General features: G+C 45.3%; 1 protein-coding gene across 1 annotated transcript in view; it reads right to left on the reverse strand.

The window, feature by feature from the left end:
• LOC120021998 (SH3 domain-binding protein 5-like) overlaps positions 1-27,464 on the reverse strand; it is a 30,570-nt gene extending 3,106 nt beyond the window's left edge. The window contains exons 1-7 of the mRNA XM_038965800.1: positions 27,216-27,464; positions 26,795-26,857; positions 25,784-25,912; positions 16,420-16,581; positions 9,905-10,078; positions 8,793-9,070; positions 8,507-8,747 (exon numbers count right to left, since the gene is read on the reverse strand). Of these exons, the coding sequence (XP_038821728.1) occupies positions 8,507-8,747; positions 8,793-9,070; positions 9,905-10,078; positions 16,420-16,581; positions 25,784-25,912; positions 26,795-26,857; positions 27,216-27,464 (1,296 nt within the window). The remainder of the gene's footprint in view (positions 1-8,506; positions 8,748-8,792; positions 9,071-9,904; positions 10,079-16,419; positions 16,582-25,783; positions 25,913-26,794; positions 26,858-27,215) is intronic.

Raw genomic sequence — 27,464 nt, forward strand, 5'->3', positions numbered from 1 at the left:
GTAGACTGGTGGTGCTGAAAGGACAGTTGTAGACTGTGGTGGTGAAAAGACAGTTGTAGACTGTGGTGCTGAAAGGACAGTTGTAGACTGGTGGGGAAAGGACAGTTGTAGACTGGTGGGGAAAGGACAGTTGTAGACTGGTGGTGGAAGGACAATTCTAGAATGTGGTGCTGAAAGGACAGTTCTAGAATGTGGTGCTGAAAGGACAGTTCTAGAATGTGGTGCTGAAAGGACAGTTCTAGAATGTGGTGCTGAAAGGTCAATTCTAGAATGTGGTCGTGAAAGGACAGTTGTAGACTGTGGTGGTGAAAGGACAGTTGTAGACTGGTGGTGCTGAAAGGACAGTTGTAGACTGGTGGGGAAAGGACAGTTGTAGACTGTGGTGGTGAAAGGACAGTTGTAGACTGTGGTGCTGAAAGGACAGTTGTAGACTGTGGTGGGGAAAGGACAGTTGTAGACTGGTGGTGGAAGGACAATTCTAGAATGTGGTGCTGAAAGGACAGTTCTAGAATGTGGTGCTGAAAGGACAGTTCTAGAATGTGGTCGTGAAAGGACAGTTGTAGACTGTGGTGCTGAAAGGACAGTTCTAGAATGTGGTCGTGAAAGGACAGTTGTAGACTGTGGTGGTGAAAGGACAATTCTAGAATGTGGTCGTGAAAGGACAGTTGTAGACTGTGGTGGTGAAAGGACAGTTGTAGACTGGTGGTGAAAGGACAGTTGTAGACTGTGGTGGTGAAAGGACAGTTGTAGACTGGTGGTGGTGAAAGGACAGTTGTAGACTGTGGTGGTGAAAGGACAGTTGTAGACTGGTGGTGCTGAAAGGACAGTTGTAGACTGGTGGTGCTGAAAGGACAGTTGTAGACTGGTGGGGAAAGGACAGTTGTAGACTGTGGTGGTGAAAGGACAGTTGTAGACTGGTGGTGAAAGGACAGTTGTAGACCGTGGTGGTGAAAGGACAGTTGTAGACTGGTGGTGAAAGGACAGTTGTAGACTGGTGGTGAAAGGACAGTTGTAGACTGGTGGTGAAAGGACAGTTGTAGACTGGTGGTGCTGAAAGGACAGTTGTAGACTGTGGTGGTGAAAGGACAATTGTAGACTGGTGGTGAAAGGACAGTTGTAGACTGGTGGTGAAAGGACAGTTGTAGACTGGTGGTGAAAGGACAGTTCTAGACTGGTGGTGAAAGGACAGTTGTAGACCGTGGTGGTGAAAGGACAGTTGTAGACTGGTGGTGAAAGGACAGTTGTAGACTGGTGGTGAAAGGACAGTTGTAGACTGTTGTAGTGAAAGGACAGTTGTAGACTGTGGTGGTGAAAGGACAGTTGTAGACTGTGGTGGTGAAAGGACAGTTGTAGACTGGTGGTGAAAGGACAGTTGTAGACTGTGGTGGTGAAAGGACAGTTGTAGACTGTGGTGGTGAAAGGACAGTTGTAGACTGGTGGTGAAAGGACAGTTGTAGACTGGTGCTGAAAGGACAGTTGTAGACTGGTAGTGAAAGGACAGTTGTAGACTGGTGGTGAAAGGACAGTTGTAGACTGTGGTGCTGGAAGGACAGTTTATCAGAACATGAAAAGAGATATCAAAGTCTCTCTTTTTTGCCTCTCAAATGAGTACGTTTACATACACAGTAATAATTTGAAACTGATTATGGCAGTAGGGAGATCATGAGATAGTCATGTAAACACCTTACTCTGCTCATCTTAATCGGTGTAAGGTGAAAAACAAAGTAAACATACGCAGATTAAAACATCTGGTTTTCTGAGCAATCTTTCTAATTATTAGTACATTTGGCCTATCCTTCTTAATCGGTGTCCCAGCGGAGCATAGCACCAGCCGAGAGCCTCCGTCTTTAGCGCGAGGGAAGTGTGTTTGGAACTGAATGTATGCGTCATAGAAGTAAGTAGTTTTCACATACAAACTTTATATATGTCCTAACTCAGAATCAAGTATAACATGAATGCTGTGGTAGAACGTGTATTTTTATTGACGAAATTCAGCATTTTTCAGAGCCATCAGTAGCCTATCAGAGCCATGTGTCCATTATTATGGAAATCGTTGTTCTTCCAAAGCATGTCAACGCTTTAAACTAGCTATTATATGAATCTATCCACAATAATCGTATTGTTTTGTGCATGTAACCGTGTTCATTGAAGATCTGGGTTGTAGCATCTCAAATTGCACCCTAATCCCTACATATGGGCCTTGGTCAAAAGTAGTTCACTATGTACGGAATAGGGCTCCATTTGGGGGACACCCTAGAGCGCTTCAAAGGGTAGTTGAGTTTGTCTCTATCTTAGCAGAGCTGTCACCTTTGCTCCTGCTATAGTTTTCACAGAAGTCCCTTGTGATTGCTTACCCTCCAATCATTTGTCACTTACCCATTCGCTACGGCCCCCAAAATTACAGTCTGTCACCAATTTTCTCGCCTCGACTTGCCCCCCCTGTTTTTTTCGCCTTTCACAATCACATATCAATTATCACCTCCCCCACACCTTTAACTCTTCTTCTTCTCTCTCTCCCGTTGCAGCCGGCAGAGTTCAGAATGCAGCTGTTCTCTACATTTATATATATCTACATTTATATATATCTATATTTATATATATCTATATTTATATTACTGTTGAATATTTGAAAAACTCTTGAGAAACGGAGGAAGATCTTTCCGTTTTCTCTCGTTTATTTTGTCCCAAATGGCACCCTATTCCCTATATAGTTAGCAGGTAGCTTAGTGGTTAGAGCGTTGAGACTAGTAACCGAAAGGTTGCTAGATCGAAACCCCGAGCTGACAAGGTAAAAATCTGTCGTTCTGCCCCTGAACAAGGTAGTTAACCCACTGTTCCTAGACTGTCATTGTAAATAAGAATTTGTTCTTAACTGACTTGCCTAGTTAAATAAAGATTAAATATAGTTTGCTACTTTTGACCAGAGCACATATGGGCAATATACAGTCGTGGCCAAAAGTTTTGAGAATGACACAAATATTCATTTTCACAAAGTTTGCTGCTTCAGTGTGTTTAGATATTTTTGTCAGATGTTACTATGGAATACTGAAGTATAATTACAAGCATTTCATAAGTGTCAAAGGCTTTTATTGACAATTACATGAAGTTGATGCAAAGAGTCAATATTTGCAGTGTTGACCCTTCTTTTTCAAGATCTCTGCAATCTCCCCTGGCATGCTGTCAATTAACCTCTGGGCCAGATCCTGACTGATGGCAGCCCATTCTTGCATAATCAATGCTTGGAGTTTGTCAGAATTTGTGGGATTTTGTTTGTCCACCCACCTCTTGAGGATTGACCACAAGTTCTCAATGGGATTAAGGTCTGGGGAGTTTCCTGGCCATGGACTCAAAATATCGATGTTTTGTTCCCCGAGCCAATTAGGTATCACTTTTGCCTTATGGCAAGGTGCTCCATCATGCTGGAAAAGGCATTGTTCGTCACCAAACTGTTCCTGGATGGTTGGGAGAAGTTGCTCTCGGAGGATGTGTTGGTACCATTCTTTATTCATGGCCGTGTTCTTAGGCAAAATTGTGAGTGAGCCCACTCCCTTGGCTGAGAAGCAACCCCACACATGAATGGTCTCAGGATGCTTTACTGTTGGCATGACACAGGACTGATGGTAGCGCTCAACTTGTCTTCTCTGGACAAGCTTTTTTCCGGATGCCCCAAACAATCGGAAAGGGGATTCATCAGAGAAAATGACTTTACCCCAGTCCTCAGCAGTCCAATCCCTGTACCTTTTGCAGAATATCAGTCTGTCCCTGATGTTTTTCCTGGAGAGAAGTGGCTTCTTTGCTGCCCTTCTTGACACCAGGCCATCCTCCAAAAGTCTTCGCCTCACTGTGCGTGCAGATGCACTCACACCTGCCTGCTGCCATTCCTGAGAAAGCTATGTACTGGCGGTGCCCCGATCCCACAGCTGAATCAACTTCAGGAGACGGTCTTGGCGCTTGCTGGACTTTCTTGGGTGCCCTGAAGCCTTCTTCACAACAATTGAACCGCTCTCCTTGAAGTTCTTGATGATCCGATAAATGGTTGATTTAGGTGCAATCTTACTGGCAGCAATATCCTTGCCTGTGAAGCCCTTTTTGTGCAAAGCAATGATGACGGCACGTTTTCCTTGCAGGTAACCATGATTGACAGAGGAAGAACAACGATTCCAAGCACCACCCTCCTTTTGAAGCTTCCAGTCTGTTATTCGAACTCAATCAGCATGACAGAGTGAGCTCCAACCTTGTCCTCGTCAACACTCACACCTGTGTTAACGAGAGAATCACTGACATGATGTCAGCTGGTCCTTTTGTGGCAGGGCTGAAATGCAGTGGAAATGTTTTTTGGGGATTCAGTTCATTTGCATGGCAAAGAGAGACTTTCCAATTAATTGCAATTCATCTGATCACTCTTCATAACATTCTGGAGTATTTGCAAATTGCCATCATACAAACTGAGGCAGCAGACTTTGTGAAAAATAATATTTGTGTCATTCTCAAAACTTTTGGCCGCGACTGTATAGGGAATAGGGTGCCATTTGGGACTCCGCATGTGTCATTGATATTCAGTTTCACAGAGTAGACAGACATACCATGCAGGATGCTGTTACCATTGGTGTTGGGTTATATCCACCCTGTGTTTCTCTCAGACTGCAGGATGCTGTTACCATTGGTGTTGGGTTATATCCACCCTGTGTTTCTCTCCGACTGCAGGATGCTGTTACCATTGGTGTTGGGTTATTTCATCCCTGTGTTTCTCTCCCACTGCAGGATGCTGTTACCATTGGTGTTTGGTTATATCCACCCTGTGTTTCTCTCAGACTGCAGGATGCTGTTACCATTGGTGTTTGGTTATATCCACCCTGTGTTTCTCTCCGACTGCAGGATGCTGTTACCATTGGTGTTTGGTTATATCCACCCTGTGTTTCTCTCCGACTGCAGGATGCTGTTACCATTGGTGTTGGGTTATATCCACCCTGTGTTTCTCTCAGACTACAGATCACAACAGAGGCCCACCTGCACATATCATGCTACGGTAACTCTGCCTCCAGGGACGGTTGTAACAATTCTACAGACTGTGTACTGGAGTGTGGAAAACTACAATTGATAAGACTCTTATGCAATACAACAGTGGCAACTGCTTATGACAATGGGGGTACAAGGATCTGCAAATGAATGTGTCCTACTGGGATTTCAATGGCGTGACAAAATGCACGTTATGCATCAATGGTTCACACAAGCACACATGAAGAGCTGAAGTCATAGTTGGTAGTCTGGAATGATTCGAAATCAAAACAAAAAAGACAGATGCAAAAACGAGACTGAAACAAGTTCTCAATGTGGGACGTTTTCTTTGGGGAGAGACCATCAGCTTTTATATTTTGGGCTATATGACTTTACCCAGATGAACACCCCATTCCACAGAAGGCTATATGACTTTACCCAGATGAACACCCCATTAGACAGAAGGCTATATGACTTTACCCAGATGAACACCCCATTAGACAGAAGGCGATATGACTTTACCCAGATGAACACCCCATTAGACAGAAGGCGATATGACTTTACCCAGATGAACACCCCATTAGACAGAAGGCTATATGACTTTACCCATATGAACAAACCCATTCCACAGAAGGCTATATGACTTTACCCAGATGAACACCCCATTCTATAGAAGGCTATATGACTTTACCCAGATGAACACCCCATTCCATAGAAGGCTATATGACTTTACCCAGATGAACACCCCATTCTATAGAAGGCTATATGACTTTACCCAGATGAACACCCCATTCTATAGAAGGCTATATGACTTTACCCAGATGAACACCCCATTCCACAGAAGGCTATATGACTTTACCCAGATGAACAAACCCATTCCATAGAAGGCTATATGACTTTACCCAGATGAACACCCCATTAGACAGAAGGCTATATGACTTTACCCAGATGAACAAACCCATTCCACAGAAGGCTATATGACTTTACCCAGATGAACAAACCCATTCCACAGAAGCCTTCTAGAGATGAAACAGATTGTTAAATCAAAGTTTAATAGTTGTAACAGCATCATTCCATAAATTAACATATACATGATTAATAAGTTAACATTCATATCCTCAGTATTATTATACATCCACTACACTTTAAAAATGGCACTATAATCCCCTATATAGTGCAGTTATTTTTGACGAGGGCACATAAGTAGTGCACTACGTAGGGAATGTACTACTGCTGTATTTGGGATGAAACACGGTGTCAAGTGGAGCAGGCAAATGAGAATACCTTCCATTCATGCTTCACACACCCTATTCCCTACATAGTGCACTACTTTAGACCAGGGTCTTATGGGCCCTAGTGCACTATATAGGGAATAGGGTGCCATTTGAGAGTGACACACAAACTGACCACTGATCCCAAGCCAGCATTTATCAGCGGATGGAGTGGGGGTAGTGGGGGCATTGTGGGACGAAGAAAATGTGATATTGACCAGGTTAAGAGGAGGGAGCAGCCAGGTAACGAGGGTGAACGACCGATGGCTGGGCGAAGCGGTAAGGAGTGTAAAAAGGGAAAAACAAAAAACGCCACAAGTATTCATGGTCAAATCCACTTTAAAACAGGCAAACGATTCAAATCAATGGCACTGGTCTGCATGAACAAAACATTCAAATGTACATTAACAGTAAATACCATATCTTCCTTCTCTCTCTCTCTCCCTCTCTCCCTCTCTCTCCCTCCCTCCCCCTTCCTACCTACCTCCCTCCCTCTACCTCCCTCCCTCTACCTCCCTCCCTCCCTCCCTCCCTCCCTCCCTCCCTCCCTGTGTCTCTCTAGTGTAGTGATTTAGTGTCTGTGTCTGGTGAGATCAATAAAATCAAGGTAAGGTACCAGTCAACAGGTACAAAATGAACAAGAGAAGAAACTGGTCAAAAATAACCCCAGGAAGTGAAAACCCCGATACAAAAACAACGTAGCCATCTACTACACCCAGATGTTACACTACAATACAATTTAGTGGCGTTAAGAGCAGGTGAAATGCAAGTACATTTTTCAACAATGTTAACGATGGTAAAACACTGGTAAAGTAAGTATTTAAATCTAAAACAATGAAAACTTCACTAAAATTGTCTCACTATTAAAAGGAAGACAGTTAAGAAATTAAATAATTAATGGTTAGAATTGGGATTCCTTGATTACAAAACATGTCAAAGACAAAGGGGCATTAAATTCTCAGAATATGTAAAAAAAAATATTTTAAAAATAGGGAGGGTCAAAAGCACTTAAAATACATTTGAGTAAAATTAAAATCTTATTTTTGACGTTCCTCAAAAAAAAAAAAAATCTTTATGGTTTACGCAATACTAAAAAGGAGTTCATTAGAACCATTTCCCACCATGCAGTGTAACATCTTGCATGAGTCCTAAATGTCACCCGAGTCCCTATATAGTGCACTACTTTTGACCAGAACCCAAATGTGCCCTTGTCAAATGTAGTGCACTACAAATGGAATAGGGTGCCATTTTGGACACATTTTCTTGTGTAAGATCAGGATAGCAGACACATTATTTCTTCCCGACAGAAAGCAGAGATTGTGAAAGGTCAGAGAAGTGTTAGGTCAATGTGAGTGACAGAGACATTCTCTACAGTCTGGTGTCGGAGGGAGTCGTTGGCCCTCTGGGTGCTGGGAACATTTCCAGAACATTCTACTGGGGTAAAAACACAAAAACAGGTCTAATAACAAAATAAAATGTTTTAAAATCTATTTCTACTCAAGAGGGAGAGAGAGAGCAGTATTGCTTGTATCAACACCTTTTGTTCATTCCAAGGACGAGCGGAATTAAATTTCTGTGGTAAATTCTGTGGTAATTCAATCAATTTGTAAAAAAGCACAAAAGGCGTTCATTAAGAGACTAATGTCAATATAGAAATAGCATTGATAAAATAAGCTTAGCTGCTTAAAACGTTCAGCTGCATGTGAAACAGTCAGTAGAGTATGCTCTATGTTCCGTATCTGTATTTACACACAGTACTGTGTTAAGACTAGCTATACCTCAGGTCACTGATATCTTACTGGTGTTGAACAATAGACAGATTAGAGTGTAGGAACTACAAGTCCCACAAGGACCCTAGTGAATCGCCTAACACTTCCTCTTCTCTCTTTGTGTGCATGATGTACCAGCCACCCTCCCCTCCCTGCTACTCCCCTCTGCAGTGTCACAATGATGCAGGCCGTGTGCCAAATTGCAACCTATTCCCTATAGGCCCTGGTCAAAAGTAGTGCACTATGTAGGGAATAGGGTTCTATTTGGGACTCATTGTCAGTGTTCTACATTTCAATCCCTCAAACAGAACTTCCACAATCGCCGTCTGTATTCTTTGCTCGCTCTTGATTTCATTCCTTTATCTGATCATTCATTACACAGTGCCTTCTATTCTAGTCTCACAAACTCACACTTCTGTGGTGCTGCTTGACAAAGCTCTCCTGTCTCTCTCTCCCTCTCGCCTCCCTCACCATCTTCAATCTATCCTGCCTTGGAGCAGGGATGTCCATCTCCCTCAAAACTCTCTCCTCTGCCCTTGGGTTCCTGTCTCTGTTCTCAGCCATAAGGGACCGGTCCCTCTCCCAGTCCTCTCCCATCAGGCTGCTCACGTCACTCAGGTCCCCCAGGTGCCCCACCGAGTCACACTTCTCCAGGTCCGAGGCGATGGTCTGGAGGCTGATGACAGACATGGAGTCTGACCCTGCCTCTCCCCTTTCCCTGTGTCCCCAGCCCTGCTCTCTGTGTCTCTCCACCCACTGCCTGGTCTTCTCTCCATCAGCCCAGTCCTTCTCCTCCAACCCTCCGCCACAGGCTCCTCCAACCTGAACCCCGACCACAGCTTCGACCTCAGCCTCCGCCCCCACTGGGGAGCTCCGCCCACCGCAGGCTACAGGGCGGGCCCTGGTGGCTCGGACACGCCCCCTCTGGGCATGGATCTGCTCGCTGATTTGCTCCAGGTTGCGCAGGGCGACGGAGTAGCGCGTTTTGACCCTAGCAACACGTTCATCCAGCTGCACCACCTTTGCCTTGTGCCCCTGTCAACAAAAAATGAAATTGAAGTAACAGGATTTGTACCCCAAAATGTTTCACTGGTTCAACCAAGTGTTCTTGGGCGAACTAGGGTAGGAAATAGGAAATAGGGTTCTATTTGGGACTCATTGTCAAGTGTTCCACATTTCAATCCCTCAATCCCTGCTCCAAGTGTTCCCTGCTCCAAGTGTTCCCTGCTCCAAGTGTTCCCTGCCCCAAGTGTTCCCTGCCCCAAGTGTTCCCTGCTCCAAGTGTTCCCTGCTCCAAGTGTTCCCTGCTCCAAGTGTTCCCTGCTCCAAGTGTTCCCTGCCCCAAGTGTTCCCTGCCCCAAGTGTTCCCTGCTCCAAGTGTTCCCTGCTCCAAGTGTTCCCTGCTCCAAGTGTTCCCTGCTCCAAGTGTTCCCTGCTCCAAGTGTTCCCTGCTCCAAGTGTTCCCTGCTCCAAGTGTTCTTGGGTGAACCCGCTTGTCGAAATCTTGAAAATAGAACAGTGTTATTTTTAATGCTGAGCAGCGCGAGCCTCTCGCGGAGCCGGTCTGCTTTATGCGCTGGTTTCGTTTAAATAAATAAAAAAACGGGAGCTTCTCACACTAGCGGATCACGTGTTGCTTAAAACATGGCCGATCAGAAAGAGCCTGGTCGTGGCACCAAACCATGAGAGACACCGCAGCTTATAGTGAACTCAGAGTAACAACACAACCATTTGATGTGTTGCTGTTACATCACACTGGCAGATTGATACAGTTAGAATGTACTGACTATCCTACAGTGAGTACAATCGTGAACTCGTTTAGAGAGATAAGCTCCTGTGGGTCATTCTGTCTGAGACAAGGCTACTCACCTCTAGTAGGTGGTTGAACTGAGCCTTGAGCTCGAAGTAAGGTTTGGACTTGATGATGAACCTCTTGAGGGATTTCTGAAGGGTCTGGACACGTTGTTCTGCCTCCTGGCACAGCTGAGTGACCCGCTGGTGCTCCCTCTCGCTCCGCAGCCGCTCCTCCTCTGCCTCGTTCACCTGGGGAACACACACACACACACACACACACACACACACACACACACACACACACACACACACACACACACACACAATCAGCAGCCGTCGGTCATGCCTTTGGACATCAACCCGCCGTCACTCTCTAGGTGCCTCTTTCCCCATCAATCATCAGCATCAACACACTGGCACTTTTACAAGGAGAAAAGAAACAGCAGCAGGATCCCTTATTTCACCTCACACCGTCCCTCTCACACCGTCCCTCTCACACCGTCCCTCTCACACCGTCCCTCTCACACCGTCCCCTCACACCGTCCCCTCACACCGTCCCTCAGGGAGGAACAAAACATTATTAAGGCATCAGCAGCACTACCAGCTGTTAGGTGATGATAATACCTGGGTGAGAGTCCCTCTCTTCAATCTCATATATACACACACACACACACACACACACACACACACACACACACACACACACACACACACACACACACACACACACACACACACACACACACGTTAAGTGCCCTGTGAATCACTTCCATAGCAGAACAGAATAGCAGCGCTCCATTACATGAGAACGTGGACGTCCAACCTTGATCTTTATAAAGAGTACTGGTCCACATGAATTAAGCACAGAGAGAGTGTCCGTCCCCCTGCTGGGAGACATAGTAAACAGCTGCTGACACCCTTAAAACATCCACTCTGAGGCTTAACGTTTCACATGGGACCTGATTCAACTACACACTTGTAGGATGAAGAGATTGATAGTTCTCACACCCTTTCCCCTCAACCATCATTCACCGTCTACCATAGATAATCACTAGCTTACTACTGGCTAAAGCTTATCTAGTACAAAGATAATCAACTCCAGGACTGGGTCATCAAATCAAATTGTGTCACATACACCCAATACAACAGACCTTCCTGTGAAATGATTACTTACAAGCCCTTAACTCGATTTCTTGAACTGCATTGTTGGTTAAGAAAATATTTACTAAATAAACAATAAAATAACGAGGCTATATACAGCGGGTACAGGTTCCGAGTCAATGTGTGAGGATACAGGTTAATCGAGGTAATTTGTACATGCAGGTAGGGGTAAAGTGACTATGCATAGATAATGAACAGCGAGTAGCAGCAGTGGGGGGGGTCAATGTAAATAGTCCGGGTGGCCATTTGATTAATTGTTCAGCAGTCTTATGGTTTGGGGGGGTAGAAGCTGTTAAGGAGCATTTTGGTCCTAGACTTGGCGCTCCGGTACCGCTTGCCGTGCGGTAGTAGAGAGAACAGTCTATGACTGGGGTGACTGGAGTCTTTGACAATTTTTAGGGCCCTCCTCTGACACCGCCTGGTATAGAGGTCCTGGATGGCTGGAAGCTTGGCCCCGGTGATGTACTGGGCCGTACGCACTACCCTCTGTCATTGTCTAATACATAGAACATTTCTGTACCAGGTTTGAATCAGTCCCTGGTTAGAAAGAGAGAATAAAAAAAACACAAGTGTTTCAGCCCTCCAGGACCAAAGTTGAACCATTACCATAGACCCGTCCTCGGTCCGCCATAGACCCAGTCCTCGGTCTGCCATAGACCCAGTCCTCGGTCTGCCATAGACCCGTCCTCGGTCTGCCATAGACCCGTCCTCGGTCTGCCATAGACCCGTCCTCGGTCTGCCATAGACCGGTGCTCGGTCTAACATAGACCCGGTCCTCGGTCTAACATAGACCCGGTCCTCGGTCTAACATAGACCCGGTCCTCGGTCTAACATAGACCCGGTCCTCGGTCTAACATAGACCCGGTCCTCGGTCTAACATAGACCCGGTCCTCGGTCTAACATAGACCCGGTCCTCGGTCTAACATAGACCCGGTCCTCGGTCTAACATAGACCCGGTCCTCGGTCTAACATAGACCCGGTCCTCGGTCTAACATAGACCCGTCCTCGGTCTGCCATAGACCCGTCCTCGGTCTGCCATAGACCCGTCCTCGGTCTGCCATAGACCCGTCCTCGGTCTGCCATAGACCCGTCCTCGGTCTGCCATAGACCCGTCCTCGGTCTGCCATAGACCCGTCCTCGGTCTGCCATAGACCCGTCCTCGGTCTTCTTAACGGTCTGCCATAGACCCGTCCTCTGTCTTCTTAAAACGGTCTGCCATAGACCGGTCCTCGGTCTTCTTAACGGTCTGCCATAGACCCGTCCTCGGTCTTCTTAACGGTCTGCCATAGACCCGTCCTCGGTCTTCTTAACGGTCTGCCATAGACCCGTCCTCGGTCTTCTTAGCGGTCTGCCATAGACCCGTCCTCTGTCTTCTTAACGGTCTGCCATAGACCCGTCCTCGGTCTTCTTAACGGTCTGCCATAGACCCGTCCTCGGTCTTCTTAACGGTCTGCCATAGACCCGTCCTCGGTCTTCTTAAAACGGTCTGCCATAGACCCGTCCTCGGTCTTCTTAAAACGGTCTGCCATAGACCCGTCCTCTGTCTGCTTAAAACGGTCTGCCATAGACCCGTCCTCGGTCTTCTTAAAACGGTCTGCCATAGACCCGTCCTCTGTCTGCTTAAAACGGTCTGCCATAGACCCGTCCTCTGTCTTCTTAACGGTCTGCCATAGACCCGTCCTCTGTCTACCATAGACCCGTCCTCGGTCTGCCATAGACCCGTCCTCGGTCTGCCATAGACCCGTCCTCGGTCTGCCATAGACCCGTCCTCGGTCTGCCATAGACCCGTCCTCGGTCTGCCATAGACCCGTCCTCGGTCTGCCATAGACCCGTCCTCGGTCTGCCATAGACCCGTCCTCGGTCTTCTTAAAACGGTCTGCCATAGACCCGTCCTCGGTCTTCTTAACGGTCTGCCATAGACCCGTCCTCGGTCTGCCATAGACCCGTCCTCGGTCTGCCATAGACCCGTCCTCGGTCTGCCATAGACCCGTCCTCGGTCTGCCATAGACCCGTCCTCGGTCTGCCATAGACCCGTCCTCTGTCTGCCATAGACCCGTCCTCTGTCTGTCATAGACCCGTCCTCTGTCTGTCATAGACCCGTCCTCTGTCTTCTTAAAACGGTCTGCCATAGACCCGTCCTCGGTCTTCTTAAAACGGTCTGCCATAGACCCGTCCTCGGTCTTCTTAACGGTCTGCCATAGACCCGTCCTCGGTCTGCCATAGACCCGTCCTCGGTCTGCCATAGACCCGTCCTCGGTCTGCCATAGACCCGTCCTCGGTCTGCCATAGACCCGTCCTCGGTCTGCCATAGACCCGTCCTCGGTCTGCCATAGACCCGTCCTCGGTCTGTCATAGACCCGTCCTCGGTCTGTCATAGACCCGTCCTCTGTCTTCTTAACGGTCTGCCATAGACCCGTCCTCGGTCTTCTTAACGGTCTGTCATAGATATAGCTTTAGCCATTAGTGCTGAGCAATTAACGGAAATGTCAGTTTTTTTGTGATTATTAAACTAATTGACCGATGTCGGTTAAATTATTTGAATTCCACTTAGTTCTGGTGTTTTTCAGCCCGACGCGCTGTTTCTCTAGAGAGAAGTCAAGAACTGTGGGACGCTGAAGGGAGTTGTAGTTTTCATTAGGCAAATATTCAACCTAGTTCAGCAACAAATGTGGTAATTAACTACATGACCATAATCCATTGCGCCTGTTATTTCCATCTCGGACAAAGATGGATAGACTTTAAACGCCTGCTACCTTAAATTAGAGATACACATAGACTGTACGAGAGAGGACTGACTGTACACAATGACGAGAGAGAGGGATAGAGACAGTTGGTGAAAGTATGCCTGATCTACTTTGAAGAAGTAGTAAAATGATTTGGTCAGACAGCTCTGCAGCACGCTTAGACAGGCTAGCTAAATAGGATGACTACAGACAGTATGGGGAGTACAGCGATAACACTGTCTGGCTGGCTGAGCAGAGTCTGACATTAAAAATAATTAGGTCTACCTCACGTGGACCTGACAGAGACAAGGGAATATTTTCAACGTTTTGGCAATTGAATGTTCACTATTTTGGGCTTTGGAATTTCCATTAAAAAGCTCAAAATTATTTTATATTTAAAAAAATTATCAAACCAAACGGACCTCAAAAAGCACTAATCTCTCAGCACTATTAGCCACAAGTATTCACTGTCTAGTACAAAGATAACCAACTCCTGGACTTTGGGTTGAAGTACTAATGTGGTTTTCTTTCTACCTGGTAGTGAACCACTCACCTGCTATACCACGTCTGACTCAGTCCCTGATGAGAAGGAGAAGATGAAACCAGAAATGTTCTTTAGGCCCACCAGAACCAGAGTTGAATAGCCCTGGCCCTGTATTCATAAAGCACTTCAGAGATCAGCACTCCTGGTCTGCCATAGCTACGACCTGTCCTCTCCCTTGGAGGACCCCCTCCTCTCTCTCTCTCTGTGTGTCTTGGAGGACCCCCTCTCTCAATTCAATTCAATTCAATTCAAGGGGCTTTATTGGCATGGGAAACATGTGTTAACATTGCCAAAGCAAGTGAGGTAGATATTATACAAAAGTGAAATAAACAATACAAATTAACAGTAAACATTACACATACAGAAGTTTCAAAACAATAAAGACATTACAAATGTTATATTATATATATACAGTGTTGTAACAATGTACAAATGGTTAAAGCACACAAGTTAAAATAAATAAGCATAAATATGGGTTGTATTTACAATGGTGTTTGTTCTTCACTGGTTGCCCTTTTCTTGTGGCAACAGGTCACAAATCTTGCTGCTGTGATGGCACACTGTGGAATTTCTCCCAGTAGATATGGGAGTTTATCAAAATTGGATTTGTTTTCAAATTCTTTGTGGATCTGTGTAATCTGTGGGAAATATGTCTCTCTAATATGGTCATACATTGAGCAGGAGGTTAGGAAGTGCAGCTCAGTTTCCACCTCATTTTGTGGGCAGTGAGCACATAGCCTGTCTTCTCTTGAGAGCCATGTCTGCCTACGGCGGCCTTTCTCAATAGCAAGGCTATGCTCACTGAGTCTGTACATAGTCAAAGCTTTCCTTAAGTTTGGGTCAGTCACAGTGGTCAGGTATTCTGCCACTGTGTACTCTCTGTTTAGGGCCAAATAGCATTCTAGTTTGCTCTGTTTTTTTGTTAATTCTTTCCAATGTGTCAAGTAATTATCTTTTTGTTTTCTCATGATTTGGTTGGGTCTAATTGTGCTGTTGTCCTGGGGCTCTGTGGGGTGTGTTTGTGTTTGTGAACAGAGCCCTAGGACCAGCTTGCTTAGGGGACTCTTCTCCAGGTTCATCTCTCTGTAGGTGATGGCTTTGTTATGGAAGGTTTGGGAATCGCTTCCTTTTAGGTGGTTGTAGAATTTAACGGCTCTTTTCTGGATTTTGATAATTAGTGGGTATCGGCCTAATTCTGCTCTGCATGCATTATTTGGTGTTCTACGTTGTACACGGAGGATATTTTTGCAGAATTCTGCATGCAGAGTCTCAATTTGGTGTTTGTCCCATTTTGTGAAATCTTGGTTGGTGAGCGGACCCCAGACCTCACAACCATAAAGGGCAATGGGCTCTATGACTGATTCAAGTATTTTTAGCCAGATCCTAATTGGTATGTTGAAATTTATGTTCCTTTTGATGGCATAGAATGCCCTTCTTGCCTTGTCTCTCAGATCGTTCACAGCTTTGTGGAAGTTACCTGTGGCGCTGATGTTTAGGCCGAGGTATGTATAGTTTTTTGTGTGCTCTAGGGCAACAGTGTCTAGATGGAATTTGTGGTCCTGGCGACTGGACCTTTTTTGGAACACCATTATTTTGGTCTTACTGAGATTTACTGTCAGGGCCCAGGTCTGACAGAATCTGTGCAGAAGATCTAGGTGCTGCTGTAGGCCCTCCTTGGTTGGTGACAGAAGCACCAGATCATCAGCAAACAGTAGACATTTGACTTCAGAGTCTAGTAGGGTGAGGCCGGGTGCTGCAGACTGTTCTAGTGCCCGCGCCAATTCGTTGATATATATGTTGAAGAGGGTGGGGCTTAAGCTGCATCCCTGTCTCACCCCACGACCCTGTGTGAAGAAATGTGTGTGTTTTTTGCCAATTTTAACCGCACACTTGTTGTTTGTGTACATGGATTTTATAATGTCGTATGTTTTACCCCCAACACCACTTTCCATCAATCTGTACCTTGGAGGACCCCCTCCTCTCTCTCTCTCTCTGTACCTTGGAGGACCCCCTCCTCTCTCTCTCTCTGTACCTTGGAGGACCCCCTCCTCTCTCTCTCTCTGTACCTTGGAGGACCCCCTCCTCTCTCTCTCTCTCTGTACCTTGGAGGACCCCCTCCTCTCTCCGTACCTTGGAGGACCCCCTCCTCTCTCCGTCTGTACCTTGGAGGTGGCGTGGTTGAGCATCTCCTGCCAGGTGGGGTCCAGAGTGTTCCTGTCTGCCAGGAGCCCCTGCTCTGCCACGTACACCATCTCTCTGGCAGCCGTATGCATGGAGACGGCTCTCTCGTACCGCAACGCTGCCTTCTGCGTCTCCTGCTGGGCCTATGAAAACAACAACCAATCACAGTTCAGCTAAGGACACTACAATGAATCATAGTAAAGAGAGACACCACAACCAATCAAAGTTCAGTAACAGACACACCACAACCAACCAGACGACAAACCAATTACTAAAGGGGCGAATATTTACTTACAGTAAAGTTTAAAATGTAATTCCCATTGACATCAATCCATGACTAAATGAAAATCTGATTTAAATGGAAGTTAGGATTAGCCTCTAAAATCAGGAGCTAGACGGTGGAGGGGACACTGAGGAAAACAGGAAGTCTCCCCGTCACCAGCTATAAAACAAGAAGACGGCAGCAACAGCTACAAATCATAGAGAAGTGAACCATGAAAATAGCTGATCCTCATCGTATTCTAGTCATGCTAGTTGGTAAATTATGTCAAAGCCAGAGAGGGGGAAGATTTGTCCATGTTGGTTTAGGGAGAAGGAGAGGGGCACTTCGAGACAAGGTGTAGGTCCCAAATGGCACCCTATGCCCTATACATAGTGCACTACTACCCATAGGGCCCTGGTCAAAAGTAGTGCACTATAAAAGGGAATAGGGTGCCATTTGGAACACTCAAGGTGACTCAGAATCCCAGGGGAGGGTAGAGCCGATGTACCCGGAGAGAGGCCGCATCAGCAGGAGGGGGCAGGGTCGGATGGACGCATAAGGTCTGCCATAGACCCGTCCTCGGTCTTCTTCTCTTTCTCAAAGTTTAGGGTCGTCAGGCAAAGATTGATGACTGCTTCACCAGTTATAATCATTTTTGTGACACGGTTCCCTTGACCGTCTGTCTCGCTCAATAGCAGTCAGACGTGTGCCAGGTCAAACCAAGCAACGGTTTTGTGGACAGAATAATAAAAATAAAAAAAATCACCCAAAAAAAGAGTGCTTGGTTGTCTCGTCTCCTGAATAGACGTCGACGTAGTTCACACCTAAATGCCTGAATTATACCTAAATTATACCGCCCAGATTCTTTCTACTTTTCTCATCTACATTGCCTTCAGAAAGTATTCACACGCCCTTGATTTATTCCACACTGTTATGTTACAGCCTGAATTCAAAAAAGGATTGAAAAATGAAACGCTGCAATGTCTTGACTTAACAAAGGGGTTGAATACTTCTTAAGGCAAACAGAGACAGGTTGGAGGAGGAAAAGGTGCTTAACAAGTCATAAGTTGCATGGACTCACTGTGTACAACAACGTTTAACATGATTTTTGAATGAATACCTCAACTCTGTACCCCGCACATACAATTATCTGTAAGGTCCCTCGGTGGAGAAGTGAATTTCAAAAAACACATTCAACCACAAAGACCAGAGAGGTTTTACAATGCCTCGCAAAGAAGGGCACCTATTGGTAGATTAAATTAAAAAAGCAGACGCTGAATATCCCTTTGAGCGTGGTGAAGTTATTAATTACACATTTTGTATGGTGTATCAATACACCCAGTCACTACAAAGATACAGGTGTCCTTCCTAACTCAGTTTCCGGAGAGGAAGGAAACCACTCAGGGATTTCAACATGAGGACAATGGTGACTTTTAAAACAGTTAGAGTTTAATGGCTGTGATAGGAGAAAACCACAGATGGATCAACAACATTGTAGTTACTCCACAATACTAACCTAACTGACAGAGTGAAAAGAAAGAAGCCTGTACAGAATATAAATATTCCAAAAACATTCATCCTGTTTGCAACAAGAAACTAAAGTAATAATGCAAAAAATGTGGGAAAGAAATTAACTTTATTTCCTGAATACAAAGCGTTATGTTTGGGGTAAATCCAATACAACACATCACTGAGTACCACTCTCCATACTTTCAAGCATAGTGATGGCTGCGTCATGTTATGGGTATGCTTGTAATCGTTAAGCCCTGAGGAGTTTCAGGATCTACGTAAATGAGCTAAGTACAGGCAAAAGCCTAGAGGAAAACCTGGTTTAGTCTGCTTTCCACCAGACACTGGGAGATGAATTCACCTTTCAGCAGGACAATAATCTAAAACACAAGGCCAAATCTACACTGGAGTTGCTTACCAAGAAGACAGTGAATGTTCCTGAGTGGCCGAGTTACATTTTTGACTTAAAGCTATGGCAAGACCTGAAAATGGTTGTCTAGCAATGATCAACAACCAATTTGACAGAGCTTGAAGAATTGTTAAAAGAATAATGGGCAAATATTGTACAATCCAGGTGTGGAAAGCTCTTAGAGACTCACCCAGAAACACTCACAGCTGTAAATGCTGCCAACGGTGATTCTACAAAGTATTGACTCAGGGCTGTGAATACTTATGTAAATTAAGTATTTCATTTAACACATCTTGCAAAATTTCAAAAAAAACAAACATGTTTTCACTTTGTCATTATGGGGTATTGAGTGTACATGGGTGAGGGGGGAAAGAAGATATAGCCTGAATTCAAAATAGATTATAACAACAAAATGGGGGTAAAAAGTCAACGGGTGTGAATACTTTCTGAAGACACTGTAGACCTTCCTAACACTGATCACACGGTGCCAGTCTCCTTAAGCATAGACATAGCTAAATGTCCTACCGATCCTAGTGTCTTCTCCTTTTCTCTGTTGCATTTTCATAGCATTGGCCGTGAGGTTGGTTGCTGCTAACCAGATCACATTTCCAATCCATGATTTGCTTAAATTGGTTTCAATTAGATCCCTGAGGGTTACACTAAAAGATTTCCATTAGTTCTATTACAGTTTGGAAATACCCTTCACAATGCTGATTAAACATGGACTGGCACTCGTGCCCCGTTTCACCAAGGGACCTCAGACTGGGGTGAAAAGTTCACCTTCCAAAGGTCCAATGTTTTACGTAATCAATAAGGATGATTCATTAGGCGGCTTCATGTACTACGCTTATAACAACAACTTGGGAGGTTAAATTCATATAAGAATCTTAATGAAAACATTTTTTTTTTTTTTTACATATTCATGTGTGTGGATTAAGTTATGCAAATATACAGTGCCTTCGGATAGTATTCAGACCCCTTGACATTTTGTTATGTTATTATATATTATAGTTATCTTATTCTAAAATGGATGAAATACATTTCTAAAAAGTCCCCAGTAATATACACACACACACACACAATACCCCATCATGACAAAGCGAAAACAGTTTTGAAAATTTTAGCAAATTTATTAAAATCAGAAATACCATATTTACATAAGTATTCACACCCTTTGCTATGAGACTCCAAATTGAGCTCAGGTTTATTCTGTTTCCAGTGATCAACCTTGAGATGTTTCTACAACTTGATTGGAGTTCACCTGTGGTAAAATCAATTGATTGGACATGATTTGGAAAGGCACACACCTGTCTATATCAGGTCCCACAGTTGACAGTGCACGTCGGACCGAAAACCAAGCCATGAGGTCGAAGGAATTGTCCGTAGAGCTCCAAGACAGGATTTTGTCGAGGCACAGATGTGGGGAAGGGTACCAAAAAATGTCTGCAGCATTGAAGGTCCCCAAGAACACAGTGGCCTCCATCATTCTTAAATGGTAGAAGTTTGGAACCACCAAGACTCTTCCTGGAGCTGGCTGCCCGGCCAAACTGAGCAATCGGGGGAGAAGAGCCTTGGTCAGGGAGGTGAACAAGAATATGATGGTCGCTCTGACAGAGCTCCTTTGGAGATGGTTGTCCTACTGGAGGGTTCTCCCATCTCTGCAGCACTCCACCAATCACATCTTTATGGTAGAGTGGCCAGATGGCAACCACTCCTAGAGTAAAAGGCACACTTGGAGTTTGCTCGCTTGGAGTTTGCCAAAAGGCACCTAAAGACTCTCAGACCATGAGAAACAAGATTCTCTGGTCTGATGAAACCAAGATTGAACTCTTTGGCCTGAATACCAAGCATCACATCTGGAGGAAACCAGGCACAATCCCTACAGTGAAGCATGGTGATGGCAGAATCATGCTGTGGGGATGTTTTTCAGCGGCAGGGACTGGAAGACTAGTCAGGATCGAGGCAAAGATGAACGGAGAAAAGTACAGAGAGATCCTTGATGAAAACCTGCTCCAGAGCGCTCAGGACCTCAGACCGGGGTGAAGGTTCACCTTCCAACAGGACAACAACCCTAAGCACACAGCCAAGACAATGCAGGAGTGGCTTCAGGACAAGTCTCTGAATGTCCTTGAGAGGCCCAGCCAGAGCCCAGACTTGAACATCTCTGGAGAGACCTGAAAATAGCTCTGCAGCAACGCCCCCATCCAACCTGACAGAGCTTGAGAGGATCTGTAGAGAAGAGTGGGAGAAACTCCCCAAATACAGGTGTGCCAAGCTTGTAGTGTCATACCCAAGAAGACTCGAGGCTGTGTGCAGGGGTACAGGCTAGTTGAAGTAATCTGAACATGTAGGTGGGGGCGACATGACTATGCATAGGTAACAAACAAACAGCGAGTAGCAGCAGTGTACAATGGGGGGGGGGGGGGGGGGGGGGTAGAAGCAGTCTAATGGTTTGGGGGTGTTGAGGAGCCTTTTGGTCCTAGACTTGGCGCTCCGATAACGCTTGCCGTGAGGTAGCAGAGAGAACAGTCTATGACTGGGGTGACTGGAGTCTCTGACAATTTTATGGGCTTTCCTCTGACACCGCCTACTATATACAGTTGAAGTCGGAAGTTTACATACACCTTAGCCAAATACATTTAAACTCAGTTTTTCACAATTCCTGACATTTAATCCTAGTAAAAATGCCCTGTCTTAGGTCAGTTAGGATCACAATTTTATTTTAAGAATGTGAAGTGTCAGAATAATAGTAGAGATAATTATTTCTTTCATCACATTCCCAGTGGGTCAGAAGTTTACATACACTCAATTAGTATTTGGTAGCATTGCCTTTAAATTGTTTAACTTGGGTCAAACGTTTTGAGTAGCCTTCCACAAGCTTCCCACAATAAGTTGGGTGAATTTTGGCCCATTCCTCCTGACAGAGCTGGTGTAACTAAGTCAGGTTTGTAGGCCTCCTTGCTCACACATGCTTTTTCAGTTCTGCCCACACATTTTCTATAGGATTGAGGTCAGGGCTTTGTGATGGCCACTCCAATACCTTGACTTTGTTGTCCTTAAGCCATTTTGCCACAACTTTGGAAGTATGCTTGGGGTCATTGTCCATTTGGAAGATCCATTTGCGACCAAGCTTTAACTTCCTGACTGATGTCTTGATGTTGCTTCAATATATCCACATAATTTTCCTGCCTCATGATGCCATCTATTTTGTGAAGAGCACCAGTCCCTCCTGCAGCAAAGCACCCCCACAACATGATGCTGCCACCCCCGTGCTTCACGGTTGGGATGGAGTTCTTCGACTTGCAAGCCTCCCCCTTTTTCCTCCAAACATAACGATGGTCATTATGGCCAAACAGTTCTATTTTTTTCAGACCAGAGGACATTTCTTCAAAAAGTACGATCTTTGCCCCCATGTGCAGTTGCAAACCGTAGTATGGCTTTTTTTAATGGCGGTTTTGGAGCAGGGGCTTCTTCCTTGCTGAGCGGCCTTTTAGGTTATGTCGATATAGGACTCGTTTTACTCTGGATATAGATACTTTTGTACCCGTTTCCTCCAGCATCTTCACAAGGTCCTTTGCTGTTGTTCTGGGATTGATTTGCACTTTTCACACCAAAGTACATTCATCTCTAGGAGACAGAACGCATCTCCTTCCTGAGCGGTATGACGGCTGCGTGGTCCCATGGTGTTTATACTAGCGTACTATTGTTTGTACAGATGAACGTGGTACCTTCAGGCGTTTGGAAATTGCTCCCAAGGATGAACCAGTCTTGTGGAGGTCTACAAATTTTTTTCTGAGGTCTTGACTGATTTCTTTTGATTTTCCCATGATGTCAAGCGAAGAGGCATTGAGTTGGAAGGTTGGCCTTGAAATACATCCACAGGTACACCTCCAATTGACTCAAATGATGTCAATTAGTCCACCAGAAGCTTCTAAAGCCATGACATCCTTTTCTGGAATTTTTCAATCTGTTTAAAAGGCAGTCAACTTAGTGCATGTAAACTTCTGACCCATTGGAATTGTGATACAGTGAATTAATCTGTCTGTAAACAATTGTTGGAAAAATTATTTGTCATGCACAAAGTAATGTCCTAACCGACTTGCCAAAACTATAGTTTGTTAACAAGAAATTTGTGAAGTAGTTGAAAAACGAGTTTTAATGACTCCAACCTAAGTGTATGTAAACTTCCGACTTCAACTGTAGGTCCTGGATGGCAGGAAGCTTGGGCCGTACGCACTACCCTCTGAAGCGCCTTACGGTCAGATGCTGAGCAGTTGCCATACCAGGCGGTGATGCAACCGGTCAGGAGGCTCTCAATGGTGCAGCTGTAGAACCTTTTGAGGATCTGGGGACCCATGCCAAATCTTTTCAGTCTCCTGAGGGGAAAAAGGTTTTGTCTTGCCCTCTTCACGACTGTCTTGGTATGTTTGGACCATGATAGTTCCTTGGTGATGTGGACACCAAGGAACTTCAAACTCTCGACCCGCTCCTCTACAGCCCCGTCAATGTTAATGGGGGCCTGTTCGGCCCGCCTTTTCTTGTAGTCCACAATCAGCTCCTTTGTCTTGCTCACATTGAGGGAGAGGTTGTTGTCCTGGCACCACACTGCCAGTTCTCTGACCTCCTCGCTATAGGCCGTCTCATCGTTGTGTCGTCAGCAAACTTAATGATGGTGTTGGAGTCGTGTTTGGCCACGCAGTCGTGGGTGAACAGGGAATACAGGAGGGGACTAACTGAGGGGCCCCCGTGTTAATGATCAGCGTGGCAGACGTGTTGTCTCCTACTCTTACCACCTGGGGGCGGCCCGTCAGGAAATCCAGGATCCAGTTGCAGAGGGAGGTGTTTAGTCCCAGAGTCCTTAGCTTAGTGATGAGCTTCGTGGGCACTATGGTGTTGAACGCTGAGCTGTAGTCAATGAACAGCATTCTCACATAGGTGTTCCTTTTGTCCAGGTGAGAAAGGGCAGTGTAGAGTGAGATTGCGTTATCTGTGGATCTGTTGGGGCGGTATGCGAATTGGAGTGGGTCTAGGGTGTCTGGGAGGATGCTTTTGATGTGAGCCATGACCAGCCTTTCAAAGCACTTCATAGCTACCGATGTGAGTGCCACGGGACGGTAATCATTTATGCAGGTTACCTTCACTTCCTTGGCACAGGGACTATGGTGGTCTGCTTGAAAAATGTAGGTATTACAGACTCGGTCAGGGAGAGGTTGAAAATGTCAGTGAAGACACTTGCCAGTTGGTCCGCGCATACTTTGAGTACACGTCCTGGTAATCCGTCTGCGGCTTTGTGAATGTTGATCTGTTTAAAGGTTTTGTTCACATCAGCGACCGAGAGCATTATCACACAGTCATCCAGAACAGCTGGTGCTCTCGTGCATGCTTCAGTGCTTGCCTCGAAGCGAGCATAAAAGGCTCAACTGGTAGGCTCGCGTCACTGGGCAGCTCGCGTCTGGGTTTCCCTTTGTGGTCAGTAACAGTTTTCAAGTCCTGCCACATCCGACGAGCGTCAGAGCCGGTGTAGTAGGTTTCAATCTTAATCCTGTATTGATGCTTTGCTTGTTTGATGGTTAGTCTGAGGGCATAGCAGGATTTCTTATAAGGGTCCGGATTAGTCTCCCACTCCTTGAAAGCAGCAGCTCTAGCCTTTAGCTCGATGCGGATGTTGCCTGTAATCCATGGCTTCTGGTTGGGATATGTATGTACAGTCACTGTGGGGGCGACGTCATCGATGCACTTATTGATGAAGCTGATGACTGAGATGGTGTATTCCTCAATGCCAGTGGATGAATCCCGGAACATATTCCAGTCTGTGCTAGCAGAACAGTCCTGTAGTGTAGCATCCACCTCATCTGACCACTTCCGTATTGAGCGAGTCACTGTTACTTCCTGCTTTAGTTTTTGCTTGTAAGCAGGAATCAGGAGGATATAATTTGTCAGATTTGCCAAATGGAGGGTCTCTGTGTGTGGAGTAAAAGTGGTCTAGGATTTTTCCCCCCCTGGTTGCATATGTGACATGCTGGTAAAAATTTGGCAAAACTGATTTAAGTTTGCCCACATTAAAGGCCCCGGCCACTAGGAGCGCCGCTTCTGGGTGAGCATTTTCTTCTTTGCTTATGGCCTTATAGAGTTGGTTGAGAGCGGTCTTAGTGCCAGCTTCGTTTTGTGGTGGTAAATATATGGCTACGAATAATACAAATGAGAACTCTCTTGGTAGATAATGTGGTCTGCAGCTTATCATACGGTACTCTACCTCAGGCGAGCAATACCGAGACTTCTTTAAATATTAGACATCGCGCACCAGCTGTTATTGACAAAAAGACACACACCCCCACCCCTCGTCTTACCAGAGGTAGCGTCTCTGTTCTGCCGGCGAATGGAAAATCCCACTAGCTCTATATTGTCCGTATTTTCGTTCAGACACTTCTCTGTGAAACATAAGATGTTACAGTTTTTAATGTCCCGTTGGTAGGATCATCTTAATCGTAGGTCATCAATGTTATTTTCCAATGATTGCACGTTAGCAAGAAGAATGGAAGGCACTGGGAGTTTACTCGCTCGCCTCCGGATTCTCAGAAGGATCCCCGATCTGCGTCCCCTTTTCCGGCTTCTTTTCTTCATGCAAAAGGCATGGCTCTGGGCCTGTTCCAGTGAAAGCAGGATATCCTTCTCGTTGGACTCGTTAAATGAAAAAATTTCTTCCAGTCCGTGTTGAGTAATCGCTTTTCTGATGTCCAGAAGTTATTTTCGGTCATAAGAGACGATAGCGGCAACATTACGTACACAATAAGTTAAAAAATAAAGTTACACAAAACGCTAAAAAAATTTAATGGCACAATTGGTTGGGATAATATAAAATGTCAGCCATGTTCTTCTACGCCATTTTCCAAAAAAACTGTTTTTGCTTTGTCATTATGTGGTACTGTGTGTAGATTGGGGGGGGGAACAATTTAATCAATTTGAGAACAAGGCTGTAACCTTGTAACAATATTTTTTTAAAGTCAAGGGGTCTGAATACTTTCCGAAGGCACTGTAGGTTGACAGAGGCTGGGTAACTAAATGGCTATTTTGCCACACCAGAGATATTAAAAACCTTTCGATGAGCACCCACAAACCACTCAAAACACAAATCCAGTCCGACACACAACCCCACATAAACACCAACCTCTTTGGCTAGTCTGCGGGCTTCGTAGTAGGGCCTGGCCTTCTCAATGCAGGTCCCTACCTGGGAGCCCTGAGCATTGAGCTTCCTGGCTGATTCAGTGAGGATCCTCCTGTAGCTGGACCTAGCATCCTGAAGGAGAGAGAAACATTCCCCAGTTAGCTATTCCCCATAGCTCAGTACTGTAATTGATAGGCTACCATCAAATGATATCACTCCAATAACATCCTCAAGAGGTCTTCACAATAGACCTTGAGGCAAGGGAAGTAAGTCATCTCCTGCACACTGCTTCTCTGACCTCTGCTCAATTACAACATGTGAAAAGGTAAACCTTTACATTACTGTGTGCAGTGAATTAACAGTGTGTTGACGAGGACCTTGCGGCTTAGTGAGACCTGAATCACATGACATTATCTATGTCAACACCAAGAGAAAGAGTGACTAGGCTAAACCCCAAGAAAGACAGCTTATAAAGTATTGCACTAGCATACACTGGGTATAACAAACATTCCCTTTTTCCCTGTCGGGGCGAAAGGCCCATGTTGACTCCAACGCTTCCCACAGTTGTGTCAAGTTGGCTGGATGTCCTTTGGGTGGTGGACCATTCTTGAAATAAAAACGGGAAACTGTTAAGCGTGAAAAACCCAGCAGCGTTGCAGTTCTTGTATGTGTGGCCTTCTGAATGGCATAAACAACCCATGTCTCTTTTGTCTCAAGGCTTAAAAATCATTCTTAGACCTTTCTCCTTCCCTTTATCTACACTGATTGAAGTGTCGATAACATCAATAAGGGATCATAGCTTTCAGCTGGATTCACCTGGTCAGTCGGTCATGGAAAGAGCAGGTGTTCTTAATGTTTTATATACTCAGTGTATATGACTATCAGTCATACAGACACCGTACCGTGTTGGGTTGTGTGACTGATAAGTCTGTTCTGGGACAAATAGGCCTAGTCTCCCCAGACATGTTAGATTTGATTCTGGGTTTGAGGCTAGCTGACAAAGAGCTCACTCACATCCAGTTGCAGTTCCAGCTTGTTGATTTCATCACTGGCCTGATTGAGGTGCTCCAGCTCCTCCTGAGAGAGAAAAAAAGGTAAAGGTTTAGTATTGGGACTGACCTTCATCACAATAAGAGAGAATGTTTCATATTGGGTTTGGCCTGGCTATAATCTTCATTACAATAATTATGAAAGAAATCCCTGTGAAATTGTGGAAGCCATTTGCAATGCAGATTTGGGATTTAAATTGCATTTAAGCTAAATGATGCAATACTGACATTCAGTTTGCCTATGGTTATTTACAGCTAATGTAGCTATATTGACAGTGGAATATAAGCAGTATTGGAGCATGGGTTTGCAATGAAAAACATGAAAGAAGTCAGATACTGTACAGGCTGTTGTACTACAGACACGTTCATTAAAATTCTAAACTTGCCTGAATTCTAGGGTCCAATTCCTCTTCATATTTGCCTTCTTCATTAGCAGCCTCAATCTTTTTCCCAGTGACACCATCATCCTCACATTCTGTTTTCATCTTGTCCAGAGTGTTTTCGTTCCCTCCTCCTTCTCTCAGGATGCTGTTGTCCCCATCCTCAGCCTCTTCGCCGGGGGTCTCCTCGCGTATGTCCGACGGTTCGGGACCCCCAGAACCGAATGGACTTTCAAGCGAGCTCCCTGGTTCCAT

Source organism: Salvelinus namaycush, chromosome 27, assembly GCF_016432855.1.
Source record: "Salvelinus namaycush isolate Seneca chromosome 27, SaNama_1.0, whole genome shotgun sequence".
NCBI classification, from domain to species: Eukaryota; Metazoa; Chordata; class Actinopteri; order Salmoniformes; family Salmonidae; genus Salvelinus; species Salvelinus namaycush.